A 25,475-nucleotide genomic window follows, 5' to 3' on the forward strand; every position below is an offset into this window, starting at 1 on the left:
GGTTACAATCCAACCTCTAATCGCGTTGTGACTCATTGAAATAATGCTTAAATGTCGACGATGAACACCAAAGGACAAACCATTTTTTCCCCCCTAAAAGCAGCTGACATGTAGCTGAACCTCATGTCGTCTAAAAAGCGGAGCAGCTGTTATGGACCGCATATCATGATGATGATGATGATGATGATGATGCTGAGACTGTGGAGATGAGTGGTATTAATAGGAGGGCTTGAGTGTCACAGGCTTTCCACTGTCGAGGGGGTTTGAGTGGAGAGTCGGTGGTCCGGGTTTGGGGGGGCTTCAAGATCCAGACTGCGCAGTAGGAATAATAATTTGAAGGGGGGGAAAAAAAGATTAAAAACAGTTGCTCAGTGTTTATCAGACAGGCAATATGGAAGTGCTGGCAGCTCTTAATTTGGGCGATTTTGCCCAAGTTTTCTCCAAAATGGGAATGTTTCCCGTGTTTGATCTCTCTTACTACATCGTGTCCATCCTCTACCTCAAGTATGAGCCAGGTCAGTCTGTTTTACACTTCTTTCTTTGCTCTTTTTTTACGTGTTTCCTTAATTATTAGATGCATATGATTATCTATAAGCTATTCTGATTGTTATTTTGGCAAGTATGCTATGCACTAATCAGACCTGTGACTTAACAACCATTTATTTACAGCAACACAAAGTTAATATCTAGAATAATATACTCAATAACATGGAAGTTTATTATTTCAACTGTTTATTATTTCAACTGTTTCAAGTTATTTATGATATTTGTGTAAGGAATTGAATGTGCATGTGATACTAGGTTGATATTCTGTGTCATAAGCATACATTGCTGTAATATCCCTATAGGGACTTTCTGTTGCTGTTATCTGTATAGTACCCAGTCCTTATAAAGCATGACCTGTTACATAAACTCCAGCAGGAGCACTTACAGCTCTGCTTGCTTGGTGTGAGGGAATGTCTGTTGCTGCAGCAGCCTGACCTCATTTACACTGGAGGAAATCACTGAAGTGGATTAAACCACTCAGCTTTGGGTAAAGCCTGATATTTTCTAAGATTTAACTTCTTTGAGAAACAGAGACCAAGGAGCATGAAACCTGAGAGAAAGGCCTGGGCATACCAGAGACTTAGGCAATAAATAGAAGATCCTGAAATAGACAGCGTCAGTGGGCCTCTGAAGCCCCTCTGCTGCACACGTTTAGGCTGCAATTGGGTTTGAATGTTAAACAGGCTGTTGAGCTAGCAGCCCAGAACGACCTTACTGTTCCTTGGAGTGCGCAGCTTTTAAAAATAGTAATTTTCCTCACTATTAAGATAAGGCTCATTCTGACATATAAGTTCAGTCATTGTCGGCCTATTTTGATCTCAGTTGAACCTTCAGTGATGATGGTCGGAGCACTAAACACACCTTAACCTGAACTAAACAAAATATAAAAGTATACAACTTCAAATCGGACCCTCATATCCTCCACAACAGCTTCCATGATATATTGTAGCCAAATGATTTGGATATAACAGATATCTCTCAACAGTTTAGCTTCAAACACCTTCAATGAAGAAAATGTAGAAGCAACTTGTTAGATTAACACACTTTTTTAAAAACAATTTATATATTTATGTTACATGAGCTACTTGGAGAAAGTTAATTGATATTACATAATGTTTCTTTTGCAATAAAACGTGATTTGTGATTCCTGCCTATTCACAATATATCTACATCTTTCTGTTTGGTTGTTAGGGTTAATTGTAACTATGAGGGTGATTTAAACTGAGTGAAATATGAATTTAACTTCTATTTGAAAGGAAAAATTCCATTAGCTTATTCTAGTTTAAGTGTCACTGTAAAAAGTTAACTCTTAACTGTATGTAGGCCTACTGCGTCTCTTGAGGGAGCTGTGTGAAGTCTGATAAACTGCCTCAAGTGATGTCTTTGGAGTCAACGTTGTTTTGGTCCGAAGACTAGAAGTTTGAAAATGAGAAAAAGTCTGGTTGTGTTAGAAAGAAGTGGGCCTCTATTCCCTCTGTTTCTGCTTCCCTTCTCTGCTTGAGGCTAGCAGCTCAAAGCTACATTAAATGCCACTCACATAACACACCCAATGTAGGCGCCAGGTTTTGATAAATGAGCAGAATGCGTGTAATAAAAAATACTTTTAAACTGCCCATCATGAGTCCGTCAAGGTTAAAGGAGTGCAATGCTACATTGGTGGAGTACTTAAAAGTCACAACTTCATCATTCAACATAGTTATTACCGTCTCTAAAGTTTTAATGATGTCAAAAACAGATGTGAAACTATGCTGGCTCTCATGTCTCTCATAGTAGTAGAGTTAAAGGGGGCTGGCTGACTTTACTTTAACACATTTGTTGAATTGTGTATTAAATTAAAAGAAAAATAGGTCAAAAACATTGAGAGAGTGCTTGTTTTTAATTCAAACAATCAGCATTTGGTTTAAATCTATAATTTTATCAGAGCTCAGTCAAGTTGTAACACGTTGCTACTAAAGCTGACTTCATGACTGTAACTGTACACCTTTATCTCACTTTGTATCTAATTTCACAGTCAAATATATCAGGCTGCCGACATTTGCAAGATCTTTTTATGTTCACCATTCCCTACATGTGTCAGAGTGGATAGTTAGAGAGCACATGAATGAGTTTTGGGTGTCAACAACAGTGTGTGTGTGTGGAGGTAGTGGTGATGGTGGGGGGGTCAAAGGTTAAGACAGGCCTGACAGTTGCAAGGCAGGAGAAGCAGTTGAGCTGAATATATTTATAGGGGCAGCATTTCTCAGGATCAGATGGCCTTTAAACTGAGCACCAGTTTCACCACGACACCCTCACCCACCTGTTGTTGGAGATTTGCGCGGTGAAGCAGCCGCTCTCTGTTCACATCTCCATTTACTGAACGTCTCTAACGGTGTTGCTCTAACAGATATATAGAATCATGTCTATCTTTGCATATAGATATATAATATTTAGGTAGTTTGTCCTAAGTGATCACACTCATATTCAGATTTCACACATTAGAAAGCGTGAAAATTTGCCTTTTGCTGCATTTTGTTTAGTTGTTTTTAAATCAGGACACTTCAGCAGCAATGCAAAGTAACTGAGTACATTTATTCAAGGACTGTACTAAAGTAGACCTTTTGGGGTACTTGTATGTCACATAAGTATTTCCATTTTATGCCACATACTCATAATTCTATCCCACTCCATTTCATTTTGTACTGTTTTACTCATTGCTACATTTATTTGACAGCTATAGTCACTTTGAGATTTATTTGTAACACAGCACCAAGCATTAACATTTTTGCTATTGTTAGCTGCCATTTTTCACACCTTGCATACTCATTTAGAAATGTGGTCAAACTGTTGACTGAAGCTATAATTGAATGGTTTTGGATGAAGTTGTAATGGATACCTGCCAGCAAATAAGGCACAAGCTATTTCTATGTCAAGCCAATTTTTTTCAAGTGGCTTTACAATTTGTACGGCATTCATCACCCACTGTCCTGAGATTCCATCCATAGATTCGGATAAGAAAAAGAAAACTATAAAGGGGAAAAAATTGAATAAACCTCAAGAGGACGGACAGGCATGCAAAAAATGTTGTGCAAACAAAATATACATAATAAAATTACAGAGTAGACAACGAACAATCAGGATGACAAAAGTATAGATAGATTATAAAAATATATTAAAGAATGGATCAGGCAGTCAAGCAGCTTCCAGGTGTCTCTAAAGAGAACCTGATCCACTCGACCTCCTCGTCACCATGGAGACTGGACTAGGACAGACACACAAGAGGAAAAGCTCAACCACAACATCCGATGAATCTCACAATGATCCAGATACAAAAATCTGGACTGAGGCACTGACAGCGAGGAGAGAGAGAGAGGTCAGCTGATGGTCGAGCAGAGAGAAGCCTGTGTGAAAAGAGAGGACAAGGAGAAGTAAAAGGAGAGAGAGGGAGAGAAAAAAGAGAGAGAGAGAGGCACTTTGGATGCATATGTGGGACAACAAACAAACAGAGAGTTATAGAGATGCAGTTGTTCTCAGAAAGTTTACAGTATTCTCATACAAGACTAAATAGATTCACAGAGACTGACATCGACCCGCCAGGACAGATAATGAAAACCGGTACGATGCCTGCAATAATCCAAGAATCAGCAACTGACTGAAAGTTAAGGAGAAAAGATGAGTGTTAAGTTTGGATTTAAAGGCTGCAACTGTCAGACTGTCTGATGCCATGATAAGAAAAGGTTGGATGAAAGATGGCTGCATTTGAGTAAGTTTGTGTCAAAGAGGAATCTATGATTGAGTTCATTGTAACTGATTAAGTGAGAGAAAAAAGTCTTCTTAAGAACATGCGTGTAATTTAATGCACATTGTATAGAGGTGGAAAACGTCCAGTTCTGATTTACGGCATTTGCGTTCCAATCTCCTGAAGGCCGCCGAAGGGTTTCTTTATAAACCAGGGCGTAGACCTCTCTGACCGGTATAGATGTCATGGTATATACTGACATTAGCATATCATATATACAATATATATATATATATATATATATATATAAAAAGAATGATAATATATAAAGCATACAATAAGTTTAATACATTATAAAGAGCTGTCTGTGCTGCTCAAGTCTGTATATGTTAAAGACTCATACATTTGTTGAGTTGGTAAACTTTAAACTCATAAATGACTTTGGGAATCCTGAGTCAATATTAGGTTATGATAAACGGGCAGATTATCAGGGCGTGACCTGAACTGGTTGACTGGGCGTGGACCAAGATACAGCTCATAAACACACAAGGGATCCACTGATAATGACTTTTCAAGGTCATCCCCAACAGTTTTGCTCTAAAGGAAGTAACAGAAATGTTCTGATCAGACCCCTGTGATTCCTCCAAACAGAACAAAGACGACCACAGAACATTGTTTTGGTCAGAGCCTCTAAAACAGGATGTAGGCCATCAGAATTTAGCAGGGCATTAATAAGGAAGCTGCAATAATTATTTCAGTGGTTTATCACAATTTACTTTTTAATTGATACATTTAGAAAGCATGATGATATTAAAGGAGCATTTTGTAAAAAGAGTACTTTTTATTCAAAATGAAGGAGAAATACATAGGTCTCATTCTAAAGTTAATTAACTACATGCATTGATGTCTGCCAGTCTTTTATCTATATTTCTTTGATTATAAAATCATACATTAAGCATGTTTGAAACTTTTTATCTTTGTTTATAGTTTTTAAAATAATTTTTCATGTGTTTGATTGTTTACCTGTAATTAATAATTTGATAGTTCTACACTCTTTTGTAAGCAAATACATTGATTCTAATTAATTAATGACACATAGATGTGCAATGATAATTGGATTTATCAGTATTTCATGGTATTTTTCGGTAGCTGTAGTCATTTAGGAACCTCCAAACAGTCGATGTGACATCTGATACTTAGTGAAAGTCAAACACGTCTTAACCTTCACACACGATAAACTCTGAGTGTATAAAACTCCACCACTTTCACCAAATCCCCTGACCAAACTTTCACTCACACTGAAAATCCCTCTCAACCACTCGCTGTGATATTTTCATGTCACAGCTGTGTGCTTTGGGCATTCCCTAAAAGCTCCTCCTCTGTGTTGCAGGCTCGGTGGAGGTTTCTCGCAGGAGTCCGGTGGCATCCTGGCTCTGTGCCATGCTCTACTGCTTTGGTAGTTACATCCTGGCAGACATCATGCTTGGAAGCAGCCCCCTCGACTATTTCCAATACAACAGCCACATCCTGCTGGCTTCAGCTGTCTGGTGAGAAAGTCTTCAGAATGACGTCACCCTTCCCAGGGGAAGAGAAACTGCTTCATGTGGATGGGACCATCAAATCTGCTTTTAAATATTCATGCTTTTTCTTATAAGACAGTATATGTGATAAAATGATCCCCTACCAGACACAGTTCGGAGGTCATTCCCATTATGGTTCTTTTCCTGCTTTAACAGAGAAAGACACTTAAAAGACTTCTTTAAAGAATCAGTTCAAGCCATATCACAAAAAATTATTTACCCCAAAAAACATCAACGTCATCGGTAGACTTTTTTGTTGTCATGTTTTAAGGGTTTTAGATATCATAATAGGCGCATGGAATTTAGTTTGCAGGGCTCAAAGCAAAAATGACCCATATCTGCAACATGAGAAACAATGAAACAACATGAAATTGCAGATTGCAACTCACCAAATACACCTCTTCTCAAACTAACTGAAACTAGCGAGTGAGAGCATAAACTCATGTTTAAAATGTTTAAATCAAGTGAGAAGTATGGTCATTTACTCATAGACTTCTTCACATCACACTTCTTTTTACAACCAGAGGAGCCACCCCCTGATGGCTATTAGAAAGAATGCAGGTTTAAGGCATTTCTTAGAAACATGGCAGTGCAACATAACAGACTCTGTGACTATGACCCATTCCTTATGTAGATATTCAAGGCTCATTCCTAACAATGAAAACAAAACGATTCTTAGTTTCAGATGATTAAACACTGATAAAAAAATATTTATGAATATAATATTCCATTTCTGCTGATAGATAATACACTCCTTTAATACACATACTATTACATTTCTACCATCTCCTCCCCTCTTTCTAATATCTTGTTCTTCCTCAGGTACCTCATCTTTTACTGCCCACTGAACCTCTTCTATAAATGCGTGGCTTTCCTGCCCATCAAGCTGGTGTTGGTCGCCTTGAAGGAAGTCGTCCGCACTCGTAAGATCGCCGCTGGTGTTCACCACGCCCACCACGCCTACCACCATGGCTTCTTCATCATGGTCATCATCGGATACGTCAAAGGTCAGTGTCTTGAGTTGTAAATATGTTTGTACTGGATGACAGGGCAGGTGGTGTTACAAACTTGGCAGTATATCATGCAGTATTACAGTTTAAGATTAGCAAAACGGTTGTGGCACAAAATATAGTCATGTTTAAAATGGGTTTTGGAATTTTCAAAACAACCAAAATTAGATGTGTTACTCCGTCACTGAATGAGAGATGACGAACAGATTCATTATGATTACAAACAACATGAGTATAAACTTTTGGGGACCTGTAGCTAATTTATTCTGTCGTGAGTTCACGAATGTAGCTTCTTTTTGTACAAATATTAACAGCTTTACCTTCAAGAAGGTCGGCCTGCGACTAATGATTATTTGTCATATACGGACTATTTTCTCAATTAGTCGATTAATCGTTTGGTCTGTAAATTGTCAAATAAATTGTGAAAAATGCACCTCAGAATTCCCTAAAGCCCGAGGTGATGATACCATATACAGATATTTAGTTAACTTTCACAGAAGACAAAGAAAAGAAAGCAAATCTTGCTGCAACAAAGGGATTGTTTGGCATTTTTGCTTGAAAAATGACTTTGTTGATTGATCGATGATCAAAATTGTTGGAATTATTTTTTTTGTCTGTCAATCTACTGATCGATAAATTGACTTTCAATCGTTTCAACTTTAGAAAAAAGTCTTGAACGCTGCTTGGTCAGCCTTCAGTTCACTCTGTGTTGAATCACAGCTGCACTCAGCAAGCCACCACATTTAAACATGAATGAACGTCACATGTGCATACCAGTGTGCACATGTGATGTTCATTCACATTCATTCAGTGTGACAGTACCGGTGTTCACAGTCAGTATGTTTACGTGCACTTGAGTAACCAGATTGCTCAGAGAAACCAGGTTATGTCTTTGTTGCACACCTAAACCCCATATTTCCTGTACCTAGAAAAATGTCGATAGAAATAATAAATATAAAGGGTTGTCCTGGTCTAGGCTCTGCAATAGTTATGCCCTGCAGGCGTCTATGTTGAAAATGGTGGATGAAAGCTGAAGCCAGATAAGAGCAGTCCAACCAAACACGAACTTTTTTGTCCTCATTTTTTTTCTTCCTCTGTCTATTTTTATCTTCACAGGGTCTGGGGTGGCTCTCATTTCCAATTTTGAGCAGCTGCTGCGCGGTGTGTGGAGGCCCGACACCAACGAGATCCTCAACATGTCATTGTAAGCCGGAGTCTCCCGCTGCTGATAGACTCGTTTTTGGCTGCTCGAGCATTAGGGGTTTCCAATCAAACATCAGAGGCAAAACTAGGACTTAAAAAGTTATAGTTACTACACAAAACACTGTCAGCCTTTATGAGAAACACAGCAGGTTTGTTGACACTGAGTGTAGAATTCAATAATTGTTTGATTCTGGTGCCCCCCAGTGGTAACATCTAAAAGGCACTTTGACAGACTGTAATTAACCTTATTTACACACTGCCAGAAGAACATCTCTTATCCCCTAAAAGAAAAGCCTGGATTCATGTTTTTAAAACTTGTTGGAGGGGTTTAATAAGCCTATGTGAAATGATTCAATAGACAAAACCTTAAATCAAAACCTTCAGCTAAACAATTATACATTAAATTTAAATGTAAAAAGTATCATAAATATTTTCGGTTGTCACACTTTTTCATAAATAACTATATCGGTCTCAAGAAGAAGTTTACTTAACTTCATACATACACATATATATATACAGTATATATATATATATATATATAATGCTATTCTGATGTTTTTTTTTCTCTGGTCTCTGCAGCCCGACCAAAGCCAGTCTGTACGGAGCCATCCTCTTCACCCTGCAGGAGGCTCACTGGCTGCCAGTGTCCAAGAGCACCCTCATCCTTGTCTTCACCCTCTTTATGGCCACAAGCAAGGTAAGATCAGCCTAACATTTCAGAATCTGTTTTGAATACTAGAGGATCACACTCTTTTTGACTAGATCAGCAAGTAGCTAAGTTTAGGAAAGAAAAGAAAAATAATTTTCCCTTCTAGAAATAGATTTGATGTCATATGAGTTGATAGTTGAATTGAGGCCTTTGGAGCAGGAGGTAAATATTTCTAACAATTGCTGTTTCAGTGTTGCCTCTATACTTCTTGTTGTATTAGATTAGGTTTTGTTATGTGTATTCATGTGCCTCCTTTGTTAAAGGTGCCCTGTCGACATTTGGACCTTTATTGGTACTTAGGAGTTAGAATGTGTTTTTTGAGCAGCTCTCTGTTTTGTTTGTATCTTGCCACATATATCGGATTTTATCTATTTAAATTAAGAGTGTTTTCAAGATATTTGTTAGGCCTCTAGGATACACAGAATTAATTTTGGTGAGAAACAGTCGAATAAACTCCACAGGTCCCCTTTAAAGGGTTACTTCAGCGATTTAATTATTTTATTTCCATACAGTTGGAGGACGTGTAAGTCAAATTTAAAAACAGAAAAAACTGATGCATCTGTGGCCGATCCATTTTGATTCATCTTTGTCTCTGGTACAAATAGAATCCCTTATTAGATAAACCAAGTCCAAAACAGTCTTCACAAGCAGAGCGGGACCTCCCGTAATGAATAAACTAATCTTGAAGTGTTAAATTAGATATCACAAAATAAGGCTAATCTCCTCTATAACTGACACCATCTTCCTTCAGGTGGTGATGACCGCCCGACACTCTCACGGCTCCCCCTTCGCTCTCATTGAGTCCTGGGTTTGCTATCTGCTGTTCGGTTCCCCTCTGGGTGGATCTGAGGAAGACCACCATCACGCCCCCGCTGCCGTTCCATCTTCACCTCTCAAAACCAAGGAAGAGCTGAGCGAAGGTGCCCGCAAGAGGAAGGCCAAGAAAGCCGAGTAGGACGCCGAGCTGAAAACTGCATCATGGCCTCCACATGATGGGACCTCCCATTCCTTTCTATGGGAAAGGGGCAGTTTGATGCTCAACCAAATGAGACCCTTTCTATTAGAGCAAAATGGTGCTTTCTGCGTTTTACACAGAACGAGGACTCCTTAAATACCACAGCAAATGTTTCACACTTTAACCGAACCTGGACATTTTAAAACATATTTATTTGTGCGTTTGTGAACATCTGCATCGGTGCTCGACACTGTGTGGTGATCCACGTTTAGCAGCTGCGCGGTCGTTTTAGAATGGCCTCTGTTCAACACATCAGTAGCTGTGTTTACAGATGTTTAGGATTTTCTTTAAGTCCACCAAACCGTATTTCAGTTCAGAAAGAAATAGAAAATACAATTAATCTGAGTCTCAATCAGAAATTAAAATGTGAGACGAGTGTCATTTGAAAGAACATTTCTGCTTTCTACATTGAGATGATTACAACTTCCTGTCTTTAAATAAAATCAGGAGAAACATTTTGTCTCAGTGTTTTTTGATTTCCTTTTCTTATTAGAATATAATTCTATGTAATAAATGCTTTCATTACATAACAGGGTCTCATGACAGGTTTCTGTGTTCATCTCAGCTTTAGCTTAGGTCCAGTTTTACATAAAGCAGTATGAATTAGGATATTACATATAAAAAAAGTGGGGAAAAAATATGTTTTGCTTTGTTTAGGTTTTGGTGACTTTCAGTTTTCTATAAAGGATGCTTAAGGACATATTCATCTTTAAGTAACTTTAATGAAAATTTTCAGGGCTGGATATATTTTAAATCTTTCATCAACTTTTTGTACATGTTTTGTTGTTTTGCGCTTTCCAAAACAAAGAACACAGCTGTTGACCTAAAACTGAAACATTTACTACATATACCACTGTACAATGCTATTTTGGTTGTACTAATTTATAAAACGTTGGGCTGTTTAATTTACAAAAACTTAGTAAAAACAGTAGAATTTTTCAACCAAGATAACTATTATTCAAATTGCTAACAAGTGTCCGTATCTTGAAAGAATACGTAAGTTGATACAAGTTGATTTGCTATAAGAAAAAAAAGGTTGAAATATGTCCAAAACCCTGGCAGATGTTTCCTCTAAAGCTCTCTATATGATATTCAGAGCGCTAATAAAGCATATAGTGGGGTAATGTCTACCTGAGAATAAGGTTGCTTTCCCCCTTTGTGTGTGTATGTTGTCGTCCCAGCTTCTCTGTGCTTTGTTTAGTAGGGCCGGCTACGTGATAACATCATCCCAACACATGGACATTTTCTGTAAAGCGTAGCACCCACCATCTGGTCCCCCTGAGGTTAACACTGTTAGCTCTGTCAGCACTGTCAGCATTGTTAGCGGCGACCCACCATGTTGAGAGCTGTTGAGAGGCAATTTTGGCGCTGACACCAGTTTTTTAACACTTAGGAGTATTCATTGTATTGCACTTATGCTTAGCTGTAAAAAAATAAGTGCCAAAACTCCACCATTTAAGACGTGTTTAAGACCAACTCTGGTCCAGGAACCAGTTGGCTGGCGGGAGAATGTTTGTTTTCTCTGTTATGCAACTTTGAAGCTGTTGGGAGGTGACAGGAAAGGTCAGAGGTCGACCTCAGGTCACGTCCTGAGAAACCTGGACGCCCCCACGTCGCATGAACAAACTCTTGTTTGAGCATCACTAATGAACTTTGCAGGAGGTTGTTACACCCAACCTTTGACCTTAACATTCCTCACTGCAGCAGAGAAGATCCAGGAGGTAAAAGATCGGTTCGCTGCATTTTGCGCGGTTGGAGCTCACAGAAACCATCACTGCAGCTTCAGTCCAAAGGTTTACTCTATCCTCTACTTTGTTTGCTGTTTTAAGTATGACATGGAACTTTATTGATGAGAAAACTGGATCATTTCTGTAGAAGATGCAGATGTGAGACTGAAATAATGCTCAAAATTAAGAGTCCAAATTGAACTGCTCACAATTCAAAAGCAGTGAGAGAGTTGTTTTTCAAACCTAATTTTATTCTTTTCATTTAACATTTAGCACCCACCATCTGGTCAAAATTAAGAGTCCAAATTTAACTGCTCACAATTCAAAAGCAGTGAGAGAGTTGTTTTTCAAACCTAATTTTCTTCTTTTCATTTCACATTAATAGTAGAGGATAGAGTAAAAAAAAAAGGACACAGTTTGGGGGAAGTACATGTGGGAGCAACACAGCTCTTAACTCAAACTCTTTTTTTACCTCCAAATTTTCCTTTTTGGAGACATGGGTATAAAATTATGCAAAACAAAGACAAAAAAATAATTTTCATTAAACTGTGCAGCTTATAACAAGTTGAGTCTTGGATTTGACTATAAACATTATATAGCATTGAGTTGGAATAAGATGATAAAGAATATAAGACAGTGTGTTATTAGATGATTTTAACAACCTTGTAGCTACAAATAGCGTAAAGAAGGGAGAACTATTTGTTAATTTAACTAGTGTTCAGTCCATCCTTTGATAAAACACATTATTGAACCAAGTAGGATATAATTCATTTACTGACTTCTTGCTCCCACAAACATGCCGTTTAAAGACGAGAAGAAAGATCTCATGAATGTGTAATTTCTTCCTCTTTGGAGTAGAACCATCCAGGTCTCCAGCATATCGCCAGAAAATGAGCTGCTGTGTTGTTTTTTCCAGCGAAGGATCCCGAGTGACACATCCATGTTCCTTTGGGCAAGGCAGCGAGCAGGCCAGGACAGAGAGAGAGGTGGTGAGAGCTTATCAAAGTGATCTGGGACAAATACTCCAAAACCTTAACTACAAGGAATGTAACCAACATCTGCTGATCCCATTAATGACTAAGACACACACACGCACGCACGCACGCACGCACGCACGCACGCACACACACACACACACACACACACACACACACACACACACACACACACACACACAGAAAAGTTCTAATGCATTTGAAATCATGAAACCGTTAACATGGGTTTGTCATAAATCAAGGACTGGATCACTTTTTTCAGATTTTATCTGAAAACTGAGTTGTGCTTTTCTGTGTTACTTTATAATTATCGTTACTTATTTAATTTGTATTGATTCAGATGCAGGAGGTTATTTCAAGGCAAACATTGTGTCTTTGTAAACCTGTTATATCAGTTTCACTAATAAAACATACTGGTTAAAGGAAATGCAGCAAGTCAAACACAAACTTTACAATGTTTTTAAAAAACGCATAGATAAATTATTAATTGGTAACATATTAAAGACAATAATTGGTGTATGAGTGCAAAGATACATTGTGCTGCAGTTTACAAAGATGAGGATGATAATGAAAAAGTTAAAGTAAAAAAAGGTTAAATGTATTGTTTCCAGTTTTAGTACCTTAAAAAACAAGCCAGTAAGTTAATCAACCAAAAAATAACCAACCAACAAAAAGAAGAAGAAAATAAATTGACCATGAACCCCCATTATCGTCCAAACATTAAGCAATTTTACTTTAAGGTTAATGGGAATTTAATGTGTTGTGCAATCAAACTCCTATTCCCACTACTTAAACGTAGTGGTTTGCAGAGGAGTTTTAGGGAAAAGGATGGGGATGTCAGCCAGATAGGGGAGGTGGAGTGGGGTATAAAAGGAAGACGGCTGGATCCAGGTTTCCAGGAGGAGCACTCAGTCTAAAGGCTGAGGAGAGAGAAGAAGCTGTACCTGAACCGTCTGTCCTGTGAACACAGACTAAACCATGCTGTGGTTTCTGGTGCTGAACTGTGCGCTCTGCATGGGAGGACACACTGCAGCAGGACAAAGAGGTGAGACAAATTATTTAGATTTTGTAGTCAGTATTTCTGGCTTGGGCGGTGCATGTGGAAAACAATAAAGAATAATACTTAATTGATCTTCTTGGGGAGTTAGAGGTTTGGGAGAGAAGCCCTGAATTAAAGTTGCCACTGGTTTAACCCACAATCAGTATTGAAGCCAATATAGTAAAGAATTTGTGAAGATGGAGAAATGGGAAAAGCAAAACGTCTAAAAAGGATGAGAATTTAAACTTGAATTAGGATTTATTTTTGTTGCTTATTTAAATTTTTTTACACCATTTTTTTCTCATTATGTAAATGAATATTTGACTTGTGGAGGATTCAGAAAAGCTCAGAGGAGTTTGAGTTTTCTGTGCAAAGCCTTACTGAGTTAACATCTGTACTTGCACAGAATCAGGAAAAACAATTACTGAGAGCTTTCTGTCGTAGAAAAGGTTCTAATTTACGTTTCTATTAGCAGCGAGAGTGATTTATCTCCAGCATCTTGTCTCTCTGCTGTGGAATCCATTCAGTAAACAGAGTTGCTACTGATGGGATTAACACATTTCCTGTGCTTGACGCTCAGGAGGTCTCTGCCCTCGTACTGCTCCTCTGGGGGAAGCGGTGGTGGTGGTGGTGGGGGCTGATGGGGTCTTTGGGTAAATTAGTACAAGCAGCCTGTTGCTTCTGGATGTGAACACAGCTGAGCATCGCATCCTGTTTTGAGATAAGATTAATGTATATGTTTTCCAGAGAATCCATGTTTTGTATTTTCATCTCAAATGAAGTTTAATCACAGAATGATCGCCTGTATTGGTCAAACAAACACAGGACTTGTACCCAGGAGACCGCTGTTTGTGTCCGAGGTGAAACCAAAACTAGACTCAACACATGTTCATTTTATTACATTATCATTGTGTTACGTTTTTATTTTAACACAAGCCATGATCTTTTTTCTAATCTTAACCAAGTAGTTTGATGCCTGAACCTAACCAGTCGTTTCACAACTTTATCCACGAGGCATTGTGCGTCACTGCAGGCCTGATACGAGGCTGGTATGAAAAACGTATTTATAAAATGTTTTAATGAAACTTATTTTTGATTCATGATATTCAACTTATCACCTGGTTTGCAGAAACGTATAATGCCAAAAGTTTCTCTGGCGACTGGGTTGCATAAAGTCAGATAACAGTAATGTTGGTTGCACAACAGTTACGTAAGCTAACATTAACCACCAGTGGTCAAACCAGACCATGTAACAGTGTTGCACCTAAACCTTTGAGTGTATTGATTTGAATAAGTGCTTGTGTTTTAATATTTTAAACACACTCAATTTAACTTCAAACTTTTCTTATCTGAGAAGAGGATTTTTTGATTTATTCTTTTCTTGTTTGAAAAAAAGACAATTTGCATTGAAAATCCAGATCAAACACAAAGACGCCCAAAGAGTTAAGTACACAGGCCTGAAGAATGTATCTTCCAGAAATCTTGTATCATTCGAAATCTGGAAAATCAATTTTGCAGTTGCAACAAAAACATCTCTGACTCCAGTGAATACGTGGGAGGTGGATACAAGCTGCGGTGGCTGAGGAACGTCAGGTATTAATACAACAGGCAGTGTGTCATGTTGTACAGGAGGACATCTGTGTTGTCCCCCCACACAAGTCCATATTTAATCCCCTGTGAGCTTCTGGTCCCTGATGTTCAGCCAACAGGAAGACTGAGTAGGTGACATGTGAACTGCTGAAAGAAAAACCTTTAAATCAGACAAAACGGTTTCTACATTAATGGCTGAAAAAAACCAAAAGTATTTTGTGGATTTAAAAAATTCACAACATGCTGAACGTTGTAAATGCTGAATGTAGCTCAGAGTCTGCGGCTAAAACATTGTGTATGTGAGGACCCGTACACTGGGAAGGTAAACAACTGGTTATAATACATTTGGTTGTGTAAGGTGTATCTTGAAATGCTTATGTTTTTTTTTTCTTTTTAGATGGAGAAATCATCAGTCAGATTAAAATGACAAACCTCGCCCTGGCTGAGATTAAAGAGCTCCTGAAACAACAAGTAAAACAGTTTTAACATTTAGAAAGAAAGCATGAAGTTAATAAGTATCTGTTCATAATGCTGATGTTCTACATTTTGATTAGTTAACGTCTGTGTGCAGACACACAGGGCTGCTTGTTGGGTCATGTGTTTTTGTATTTTTACCATAGAAATAAAATAGGAGTTATACAGACATTAAAACATGGAAAACAGTTCAGTGTCAGTTCTAAACCGACTCTGTTTCTTAAAGATGAAACAAAAAAAAAGGTGAAAGTTAAAACAACAATTGTCAGACAGAATCAGATGCATTTAAAATATGAAGAGATAAAACTGGATTCTATTCTAAATCCTTTATGTTTACACTGGTGTACCAGGAGACTTTATTTATAAAAGTAGAATAAAAGCTGGACATTTAATTATATTGTGGCTTGAGGTTTGATACAAGCATTTTATTGATTGTTTTTCCAGATAAAGGAGATAGTATTTCTGAAGAACACCGTGATGGAGTGTGAAGCTTGCGGTGAGTTGAACAACCAAACAGAAACTCTTATCAATGCTTTCCTTACACTATTGTGTAAACAGATTTTCTATTTTAACATTCAATGTTTTCCCAACACTTTTTCCACAGAATTTTGTCGTTGATGACAACACATTTTTGCCACTTTCATCACGGTTTTAATAATGGCTGAACTTTTCAAGAACTCTTCTCTCATAGTTTTTCAGACTTTCAGACGTGTACAAAAATTAACATTGAGATACAACGAAACAATATTAATATATGTTGATAGGAGTTTCACATCATCATACAGAGCTACTGAACTACAGGATCGTTAAAAAGAAATTGCATATAAAGCTTCTCTCTCCTCAGGGATGGGAGGAGTGCAGCCTCGTCCCTCCTGCGTGCCCAACCCCTGCCACCCAGGGGTGAAGTGTAAGGAGACACCTCAGGGTATAAAGTGTGGGCCCTGTCCCGACGGCATGGAGGGCAACGGCACCCACTGCACTGATGTAGACGAGGTACGCAGAGATATCACACGAGAGATCACATAATGCATGTTTAGTTGTGTAACAATACAATAGGTTATATAATATAGGTGATGAAGTTTTCTGGTTGGAAGTCCTCTGTTTGGGTTTATTCAGGCCTTATAATACATCATCTCACTCACAAAAAACTTTCTCTGAGCGTCTAATAATGATGCGGATGGTTTACATTCTAGTTACTAGAAAGCCCGCTGGGTCGGGCGGCTGGTTAGTATGGAAGAGTTACACCTCTTTCATTCTTATTGCCAGCATAGCGCTGCACACATTTTGCATTCTGCACAACAGAACCACATTTGGGTTTCAGGATGTTTGTTTCTCTGTCCTTGTTGTCGACAGTGTACTGTGATTCCGTGTCACATGGGCGTGCGTTGCATTAACACCTCCCCGGGTTTCCGCTGTGGTACCTGTCCTGCTGGATACACCGGCTCTCAGGTCCAGGGTGTCGGCCTCGCCTACGCCATCGCCAACAAACAGGTCAGCAGTGAAAAACAAACACACACTGTTCAGATCCTCTAAACTTCTCTAACTAGGAGACTACTACAACAAAAGAGGAAAACAAAGAAAGAAATGCTTATAATTCACTTGGGAACACATATCTGTGATAAAGTATTCTCACTAACTGGCTTTTCTTAAGTTTTGACCACGTTCCACCACTTTCTTTAGCTAAAGCTGGTAAGTGAACCTCGAGTTTAGTGTATTTTATCACAGATGAATTTTATTTTTTGGGAAGTTGTATGTATAATATAACTAGTATTGTATAACAAATTCAAATGACAGTAACTTTATATATCAATGAAATCCTTGTGTTTTGTAGTTGATGTTGATTGTGTTGAAGCCAAATATAATTTTCCATTCGACAATAAAGTTTCTAACTAACTAAATAACTACCACATTATACTGTTATCCAAGACAATTGATTGTCCATATTAAGATTTATTACTCAAGATTCAGTCACATATCTATGTAATTAAAACTTTAAAATGAGCTGTGAAAGGTACCAAGATGCTGATAAATGAACATAAATAGTATCATTATGTTATATTGCTGATCCTGAGGTAGAAGAAAACTTTCCCCTCTGCACCTGAAAATATTTATCTTTGCTTCTCACCAGCACCTTTCTAAATTCATCCTCACCACCTCCTCTCTCTTCTGTATATACAGTACGTCAAACAGGGAGCACTGGTCTGTTTCAGCACCACCTCAATCCTCGACACAGGACTGTCTTCACTCTGCTGCACTTCATTTTTTTCTGCCTTTTAGTCAAGGCTTGATGTGGAAGCCCATTGATGTTTTTTCTAATGTTCTCTCCGTCTGCTTTTGTCCTATCAAGGTGTGCAAAGACATAAACGAGTGTGAAGGCCTCAACAATGGAGGCTGTGTGGAGAACTCTGTCTGTATGAACAGTCCTGTGAGTATAAACACTATAATAAAACAATGACTGTCACATTTAAGGAAAATCCACTGCTAATAAAACCTATTTGACGACAAATATAATTTCAAACATGTGGTGCTCGTTAAAGCTACAGTTGGTAACTTTAATTAATATAACTTTTTGTCATATTTGCTCAAACTGTTACAATATCCTGACAGTAGATGAGACAGATAATCTGTGGAAAAATCCGATTCCTCTGCTCCTTTTCGTGCTCCTAACGACATTTACAAGATTCCACCAAGCCTTAAGATAAACAACCAATCAGAGTTGAGGAAACAGCTGAAAATCACTGCTCATAAAGCTTGTGGACTCCAGTCAAACTCAACCAAATCTTACTCCCAGCTCCTCAAATAATGACAGTTGGTCCTTGTGTCCACAGGGCTCCTTCAGGTGTGGTCCCTGTAAGACGGGCTACGTTGGGGATCAGCGGCGGGGCTGTAAGCCGGAGAGAGCCTGTGGGAACGGCCAACCAAACCCCTGTCACACCAGCGCCGAGTGCATCGTCCATCGAGAGGGTAGAATCGAGTGTCAGGTGAATGAATCGCACTTTCTTCTCTTTGTTCTGGGTTCATATCTCTCTGAGCAAAACTTTCTACACTGAAGCAGCCCCAAGTAGGAGTGAGGGATTTCATTGTTTTATAATTTTTAACTGTGACGATCTTCATTATCCTCTTAATTAAGTTTTGATTTAATCTCTGTGCTAAATAAATCTCTCATTAGGGACTTGTTACAATTGAAGTTGATTTGGGGAGAAAAACAGCTTCATAATAAATCATATTATATTCAATTTTTGTGAGAAAACTCTGTCTTTGACCCCCAACATCTTCCCTGCATTGTTTTTTGTAAAATCTAGCTAATTGTACTTAATTTACTGCCACAAGTTCTTCTAAATGAGACAGTCAAGAAGTGATTGGAAGTTACAGAGTTTGTACAAAGCGGCTGAAAATATCATGAAGATTTCAAATCGAACTCTTTTGAATTATGAACCTCTTGTGCCAGATATTGTGAAATCAAAAGTCTGTTTGATCACTTAAGGTCCACTGGTACCGTATGCAGTATGTACGCCAGGGCCAATGAAAACAGTCTGTGCGGTACATAAAACATTATCCGTCCTCACAGTGTGGAGTTGGATGGGCTGGAAATGGCTACCTCTGTGGGGCCGACATCGACATCGATGGTTTCCCCGATGAGAAACTGGCCTGTCCTGAGAACAACTGTAACAAGGTGGGTCTCCATGACAACAAGCAACCATAGTTTAGCCATCCGAGAAGATTACATTTGTACTGGTCTTATGTAGATGTGGTAATATACAGAATAAACAGTATGTTGTGATGCCTGGTGAGAGATTGTACATTTATAGCGTGTATAAAGTTTATTTCAGTTTACAGATACTAACTGAAGTCTTACTAAGGCCGTGGTTTGGCGTTTTAACTGTTTTATGAAGAAAAAAGTTTGTCCATAATGGGACACCAAAATTCAAACTGATGTATAACACTGATGGATCTGATTTTAGTCTACCTAAATAGTGACTGTTTTTTTTTCTTTTCAGGATAATTGTCTCACTGTTCCCAACTCTGGTCAAGAAGACGCCGACGGTGATGGAATCGGAGACGCCTGTGATGAGGATGCAGATGGGGATGGGATCCTCAACATGCAGGTGATGCAGAAAAAAGACAGTGATGGGATATTTAAAAAAAATAATTTGCAATACAAAAAAACTAATGTAAAGCCTGTGTTCATCGATGTAACAGGATAACTGCGTGTTGGTGCCGAACGTGGACCAGAGGAACATTGATGAGGACGACTTTGGCGACGCCTGCGACAACTGCCGCGCCGTCAAAAACAACGACCAAAAAGACACAGATGTGGACAGATTGGGTGATGAATGTGACGAAGACATCGATGGAGACGGTTAGTATTCTACACTTTTTTTACACAAATTTTTTTGTACAACAAGTATTTATGTTTTAAGTTGTGAACAGTCATTTTAAAGCTGCAAATTCTTCGAATCAATATTTATTAATACTAAAATAAGAGAGACCTCTAATGTGAGTTATGATTGTACAGTTCTTTGACGCATACACAGCTAAATTAAGGCTATATGACAAAAAATTGAACAAATAGAGCTTTAACAGAGTGGGCAGGGGAGTACTATGAAGTCACTTGAACATTCACTGCTTCCCACTCTAATCTCAGGAATCCCAAATCGCCTGGATAACTGCAAAAGGGTTCCCAACGCTGACCAGAAAGATCGAGATGGAGACAAAGTGGGAGATGCCTGCGACAGCTGTCCTTATATTCCAAACCCTGACCAGGTCACAAATCTCTTTTTTGTGTAAAAATGTCGCCTTTAAATCAAGAAAATATATCTGAGTCTTATAAGAAAGCAAAGCACCTACAGGTTTAACTCTTCTGGCAGAATAGAGAAAAATGAATACGGCGCAAATGAGGATGAAAGGATATGCAAAGTAAAGTGTAAGTTGGTAATCTAGGAAAGGCAATAAAGCTTCTAAAAAAAGAAATGACAAATTTTTCAAATATCAAATATTAATCCTCAACAATGAAAGTCAAAGTTTGAGTTTACACAGTCTAAACTCTAATTTTATTAACCTGCTTTATGGGAACTGTGTGGTTTTATCAGATTTAAATCACAGTGACCTGGTAACAAAGGCAAGCAACTTCAGATTTTCAAATAAGAGTTGGGGAAAAATTACATCTCCTTTTCCAACTGAGGGCAGGTGCACGTCTCACTATGTCAATTGTGTGGGCGAGCAGAAGCCTCGCCGTTCACACCAGAAGCAAATTTGATCATTTATCACATTAATATCATTTATATTATATAACATATCACTTATATCACTTATAGTAATTTATCATTGTGTTTTATTGCCAGATTCATTTGTGGCACACAGAGAAAATAGAGCAGACACAACACTATCGCTGAAAATCGTGAGACATTCATGAAGAACCCCATTACTCGTAGTAATTAAATATTTTTTGTAATTTCAAAAGATAGAGTTTAAATAACTAACAACACTGACCAACGACATCTGGACAAAAACTTGAAAACGTCTTAACAACCGCAGAACATCTTGTTTTGACTTTGTTCCATTTCACACAAACAATAATTAATTTAATATTTCTCAGACGGATGTGGACAACGACTTGATCGGCGACCCCTGTGACACCAACAAGGACAGGTACTGTGTGACTTCATCAATGACATCACATGTATTTAATCAGAATTACTGGTCTAACTGGTGCACTGGAGACCAAAGTCTGCATGTGCCAGTAAAAGTCTCTCATGTCCAGCGATGGTGACGGTCACCAAGACTCCCGGGACAACTGTCCAGCCGTCATCAACAGCTCCCAGCTGGACACTGACAAGGACGGCATCGGAGACGAGTGTGACGACGACGACGACAATGACGGCATCCCGGACCTGCTGCCACCTGGTCCCGATAACTGCCGTCTGATCCCCAACCCTCTACAGGAGGACTCTAACGGTGGGTAACGTCCGAGACTACATCCAGTAAATAACAAATAAAGAAAAGGTTTGGCTCTGAAGACAGTCTTCATATTTATCTTCTCAGGTGATGGTGTGGGAAACATATGTGAGAAGGATTTTGACAACGACACCATTATCGACACCATCGACGTTTGTCCAGAAAACGCTGAGGTCACCCTCACCGACTTCAGGGAGTACCAGACCGTCGTTTTAGATCCGGAGGGAGACGCACAGATCGACCCCAACTGGGTGGTGCTGAACCAGGTTAAACGTTTGTTCCCGTTTTGTTTATGTACATTTTGTGTCTCACAATACTAAAAATCTTGATCCAATTAAATTTCTTTTAAATCCACTCTTTTGTTTGTGTAGGGAAGAGAGATTGTCCAGACCATGAACAGTGATCCTGGGTTGGCTGTTGGTAAGAGCATTATATTTAAAGGAGAAGTCTGACATTTTGGGAAATTGGCATTGGCTCTCTTGACCAAAGTTAGATGAGAAGATTGTCAACAACTAATTTAGAGGATTGGTGTGCAGATCCAAGAAGCCTTAGTTGTATAGGTACTAAATACAAAGTCTAAATAAATATTGCAATTAAAAGACAAACTTGGATCACAGCTCCCTTTAATTTTATTAGCAACGTTTTCAACCAACTGCAAGGGAATAAGTGCTTCCTGAAAATGTCTGATTATGTCTCCACCAGGGTACACAGCTTTCAGCGGTGTGGATTTTGAAGGGACGTTTCATGTAAACACGGTGACGGATGACGACTACGCAGGATTTATCTTCGGGTACCAAGACAGCTCCAGTTTCTACGTGGTGATGTGGAAGCAGGTGGAGCAGATCTACTGGCAGGCAAACCCGTTCAGAGCCGTGGCAGAACCAGGCATCCAACTGAAGGTAGTCGACCGTTCCACCTCAGAGAAAGGTTGCAGAAATGAATCTTTTTAGGTTTTATGAATACCACTACCACTTTCTAATAAGGCTCCATTCATATTAATGAATGTAATGTTGGCTAATAACTCACTAATTAATGATCTAATTATAGATCTGTTCAACATTTGGGTTGCCAGGTTGCAGTAAATCCTTATTGGGGAGACTCCTCTGATGGACTGTTCAACCACATATCTTTTAGAAAAGTGGCACATGTAAATGTCCAAATTGTTCCTGAATAGTTTTACAGACTCTCACAAGAGTTGACACCACATGCATTACAGTCATTTACATTACATGCTAACTGAGGACATGAAAGATCAAACTTCTTGTCGCTTGTGGTTTTTTAAAAGGCTGTGAAGTCAAACACGGGTCCAGGTGAAAACCTGAGGAACGCCCTGTGGCACACCGGCGACACCAGCGATCAGGTCAAACTCCTGTGGAAAGACGCTCGCAATGTTGGCTGGAAGGACAAGACCTCTTACCGCTGGTTCCTCCAACATCGACCCGCCGATGGCTACATCAGGTACTGACCGAATTAAAGGAATACATATCTGTCATTTTCATATCTGTGCATTCAGTTTTATGTCCTTATTAGCCGAGCTTAGCTCAAAAGCTGGACGGTGGAAGAAACTACTGCCAAAAAGAATACATAAACTTTCCAGCTGCTTCTAAATTGTCTTGGTTTCTAACCAACCTACAAATCATAAACCAGTTTGCTTCTATGTGATGTTGTTACCTTCTCTCTGACGGTGTGAAGAGTTCGTTTCTACGAGGGTCCCAAGATGGTGGCGGACACGGGGGTCATAATAGACACCACAATGAGAGGAGGACGACTGGGAGTCTTCTGCTTCTCCCAGGAGAACATCATCTGGGCCAATCTGCGTTATCGCTGCAACGGTGAGATTCTGAAACCAGGAGATTTTAAATGAGCATTAATTTGTGTCTTTTAAAACTTAGGGGACATCACCTTCAGTTATCGCTGAAGATAGAAACAAAAAGCATTCCTGTACATTTCACTCACCTGTGTTGCACAACATTTTTAAGAGCATTCTGATAAATTTAGGTGTGTGAACTTGTTTTAGCTGAAAACAGCCGAATGCAAAATAGAGATATGAATGCAGCCACAAATTTCAAACATTTTTTTTATACTCCATGTTGAGTATTTTGCCCTTTGGCTGCTCAAACTGTGAACAAAACAGAGATAACGCCTCATGTGGTTTTCTCTCTACAGACACTCTTCCTGAGGACTTTGACACCTACAGAGCCCAGCAGGTCCAGCTGGCGATGTAATTACAACGAACGAGGCCAGGGAATTCTGGGAAACCCTTTCCAAAGCACAACTGAGATCAGAAATAAAAATCCTCCCTTTGCAAACATTTATAAAAAACAAAAAGCAGTAAAGACTCAAAGAGGAGCGGTAATATAAAACACTTTGTTTTCAATTATTAAGCTGTTACCAAAACAAAGAAATTTCTGTCATAAATAATTTTTAGACAAAATATTGTCAAGTGTATATTCAAATTTCAATTTATACCTTTGAAGGAAGAACTATTGAAAAACACTGTCGCTAATAAATAAATGTTGATTTTGGTAAATGATGTGCAGCATTTTGATAATTTATCTTTGTGTGACCATTTACTGTGGCTTCACAGCTGATTGTGGATATTTAAAAATACTGATTCTAGACTTTAATAAATTATAATAGAATATAAGCTATAAGAAATGATTTGCTATAATCTCATAAGCTTTAAATACATTTTAATGTGAGAGGTATTTTTTAAACATGTCAGATGCATCAAGTGTGGAGAACTAATTTCTAAATTTGTCAATTGTTTTTGATAATGCAAATTAATCTAAAATGTTTTCAACATGAAAAGCATCTTTAAATTAAGTAAATTTAATATAATATATTAAAGGTTAAGCCATATCATATAATAGCTCTACTGCAAAAAAGGTCAAACGTTTGATTTTAAGTAACAGACGTGACTTTTTTTTTTTTTTTTTTTAAAACTCGACAGCTTTTAGTGGAAATCAACATTCTGAACATTTCACATGCATGCATATATCGAAAATAATCTTTTGAACTTTGCATTTGGAAATACAGATTACAAAATAGAAATGATAGCAAAGACAATATACAACAGGATCGAAACACCATGCATGTCCACAGCAAACACGCTGCCATGTTGTAAAGTGACATCGGACAGTTTTTTTTAATCAGCATATTCTGCAAATCAAGACTATGTGCAGAGAAGAATCTGTCTTCCACATTCATTTTAATTGACATTTTTCTTTCATCTTATAAACAAATGGTCACATAAGGAGAATCACATGGCAACAAATAAATAACTACAGATCTTTACTACAACTTACAGGACAACAGTGATATTATGCTATTCTCACTATAAGCTTTAAGTGCAACTTAAACTTTGTTTTTCCAGAGAGAGTTGAAGAGTAATTTTGAAAAAACCTTGTGTTATTAAAGGGACGTTTTATTCAGACCTAAAACACTCTGGGGACAAGCAGTAAAGACTCAGAGTCTTTCTTTTTATCTTGGGACAGAGGATACACCTTTAAATACAGGACTCCTGTTTGAACGTTACTCATCTGCTTCTTCAGTTTGGAACACGATTTTACAGCTTCACTGCTTTCACACAACGTAAACACAAGCTGTGCTAACGAGTAATGCAAGTCAATGGTGTCTCAGGCTAAAACAAGCAGATGAGTCAAAACTGAATACTTTAGAAAATACTCCTGATTTTGTTCTTTTCATCGGTTTGGAAAATGGACTTCCAGCTTTCATTAGTGAGCCTGAAAAGTTTTGCTTCCCTCATTTTAGCGTTTAGCCTCAGATGCAGCAAGTTTGTGAAATCAGCCCAAAGTCTCAAAATACAAATTCATGCTCAACATGTTAGAAGGAAATGTTTTCCTACCAAGAAAGGATCAGGCAAAGACATGTAACTCTGCCGGACAAAGTTGACT

General features: G+C 38.4%; 2 protein-coding genes across 2 annotated transcripts; both read left to right on the forward strand.

Annotated features, from left to right (window-relative positions):
• Positions 1 to 180: 180 nt before the first annotated feature.
• Positions 181 to 10,235, forward strand: tmem38a (transmembrane protein 38A). The gene is made up of 6 exons (XM_054602301.1): positions 181 to 515; positions 5,652 to 5,808; positions 6,664 to 6,848; positions 7,968 to 8,055; positions 8,634 to 8,751; positions 9,515 to 10,235. The coding sequence occupies exons 1-6, from the start codon at positions 392 to 394 to the stop codon at positions 9,716 to 9,718; spliced, it is 876 nt and encodes a 291-aa protein (XP_054458276.1). The 5' UTR covers positions 181 to 391; the 3' UTR covers positions 9,719 to 10,235.
• A 3,243-nt stretch (positions 10,236 to 13,478) lies between these two features.
• Positions 13,479 to 23,806, forward strand: comp (cartilage oligomeric matrix protein). Its single transcript, XM_054602118.1, has 19 exons — positions 13,479 to 13,545; positions 15,527 to 15,600; positions 16,048 to 16,099; positions 16,448 to 16,596; positions 16,957 to 17,094; positions 17,951 to 18,028; positions 18,432 to 18,584; positions 19,172 to 19,276; positions 19,602 to 19,709; positions 19,804 to 19,963; positions 20,249 to 20,367; positions 21,200 to 21,252; positions 21,365 to 21,558; positions 21,646 to 21,824; positions 21,930 to 21,978; positions 22,261 to 22,457; positions 22,844 to 23,016; positions 23,251 to 23,390; positions 23,725 to 23,806. The coding sequence occupies exons 1-19, from the start codon at positions 13,479 to 13,481 to the stop codon at positions 23,781 to 23,783; spliced, it is 2,247 nt and encodes a 748-aa protein (XP_054458093.1). The 3' UTR covers positions 23,784 to 23,806.
• The last annotated feature ends 1,669 nt before the right edge of the window (positions 23,807 to 25,475 follow it).

Source organism: Anoplopoma fimbria, chromosome 8, assembly GCF_027596085.1.
Source record: "Anoplopoma fimbria isolate UVic2021 breed Golden Eagle Sablefish chromosome 8, Afim_UVic_2022, whole genome shotgun sequence".
In the NCBI taxonomy this organism is placed as follows: Eukaryota; Metazoa; Chordata; class Actinopteri; order Perciformes; family Anoplopomatidae; genus Anoplopoma; species Anoplopoma fimbria.

Bases quoted from the DNA above. Each gene is read 5' to 3' on its own strand.
- comp (XM_054602118.1), top strand. From the start codon at position 13,479: ATGCTGTGGTTTCTGGTGCTGAACTGTGCGCTCTGCATGGGAGGACAC. The intron at 16,597-16,956 runs GTACGCAGAGAT...TGTTGTCGACAG, and splicing joins ACTGCACTGATGTAGACGAG to TGTACTGTGATTCCGTGTCA. The intron at 21,253-21,364 runs GTACTGTGTGAC...TCTCATGTCCAG, and splicing joins TGTGACACCAACAAGGACAG to CGATGGTGACGGTCACCAAG.
- tmem38a (XM_054602301.1), top strand. From the start codon at position 392: ATGGAAGTGCTGGCAGCTCTTAATTTGGGCGATTTTGCCCAAGTTTTC. The intron at 5,809-6,663 runs GTGAGAAAGTCT...GTTCTTCCTCAG, and splicing joins CTGCTGGCTTCAGCTGTCTG to GTACCTCATCTTTTACTGCC. The intron at 6,849-7,967 runs GTCAGTGTCTTG...TTATCTTCACAG, and splicing joins CATCATCGGATACGTCAAAG to GGTCTGGGGTGGCTCTCATT.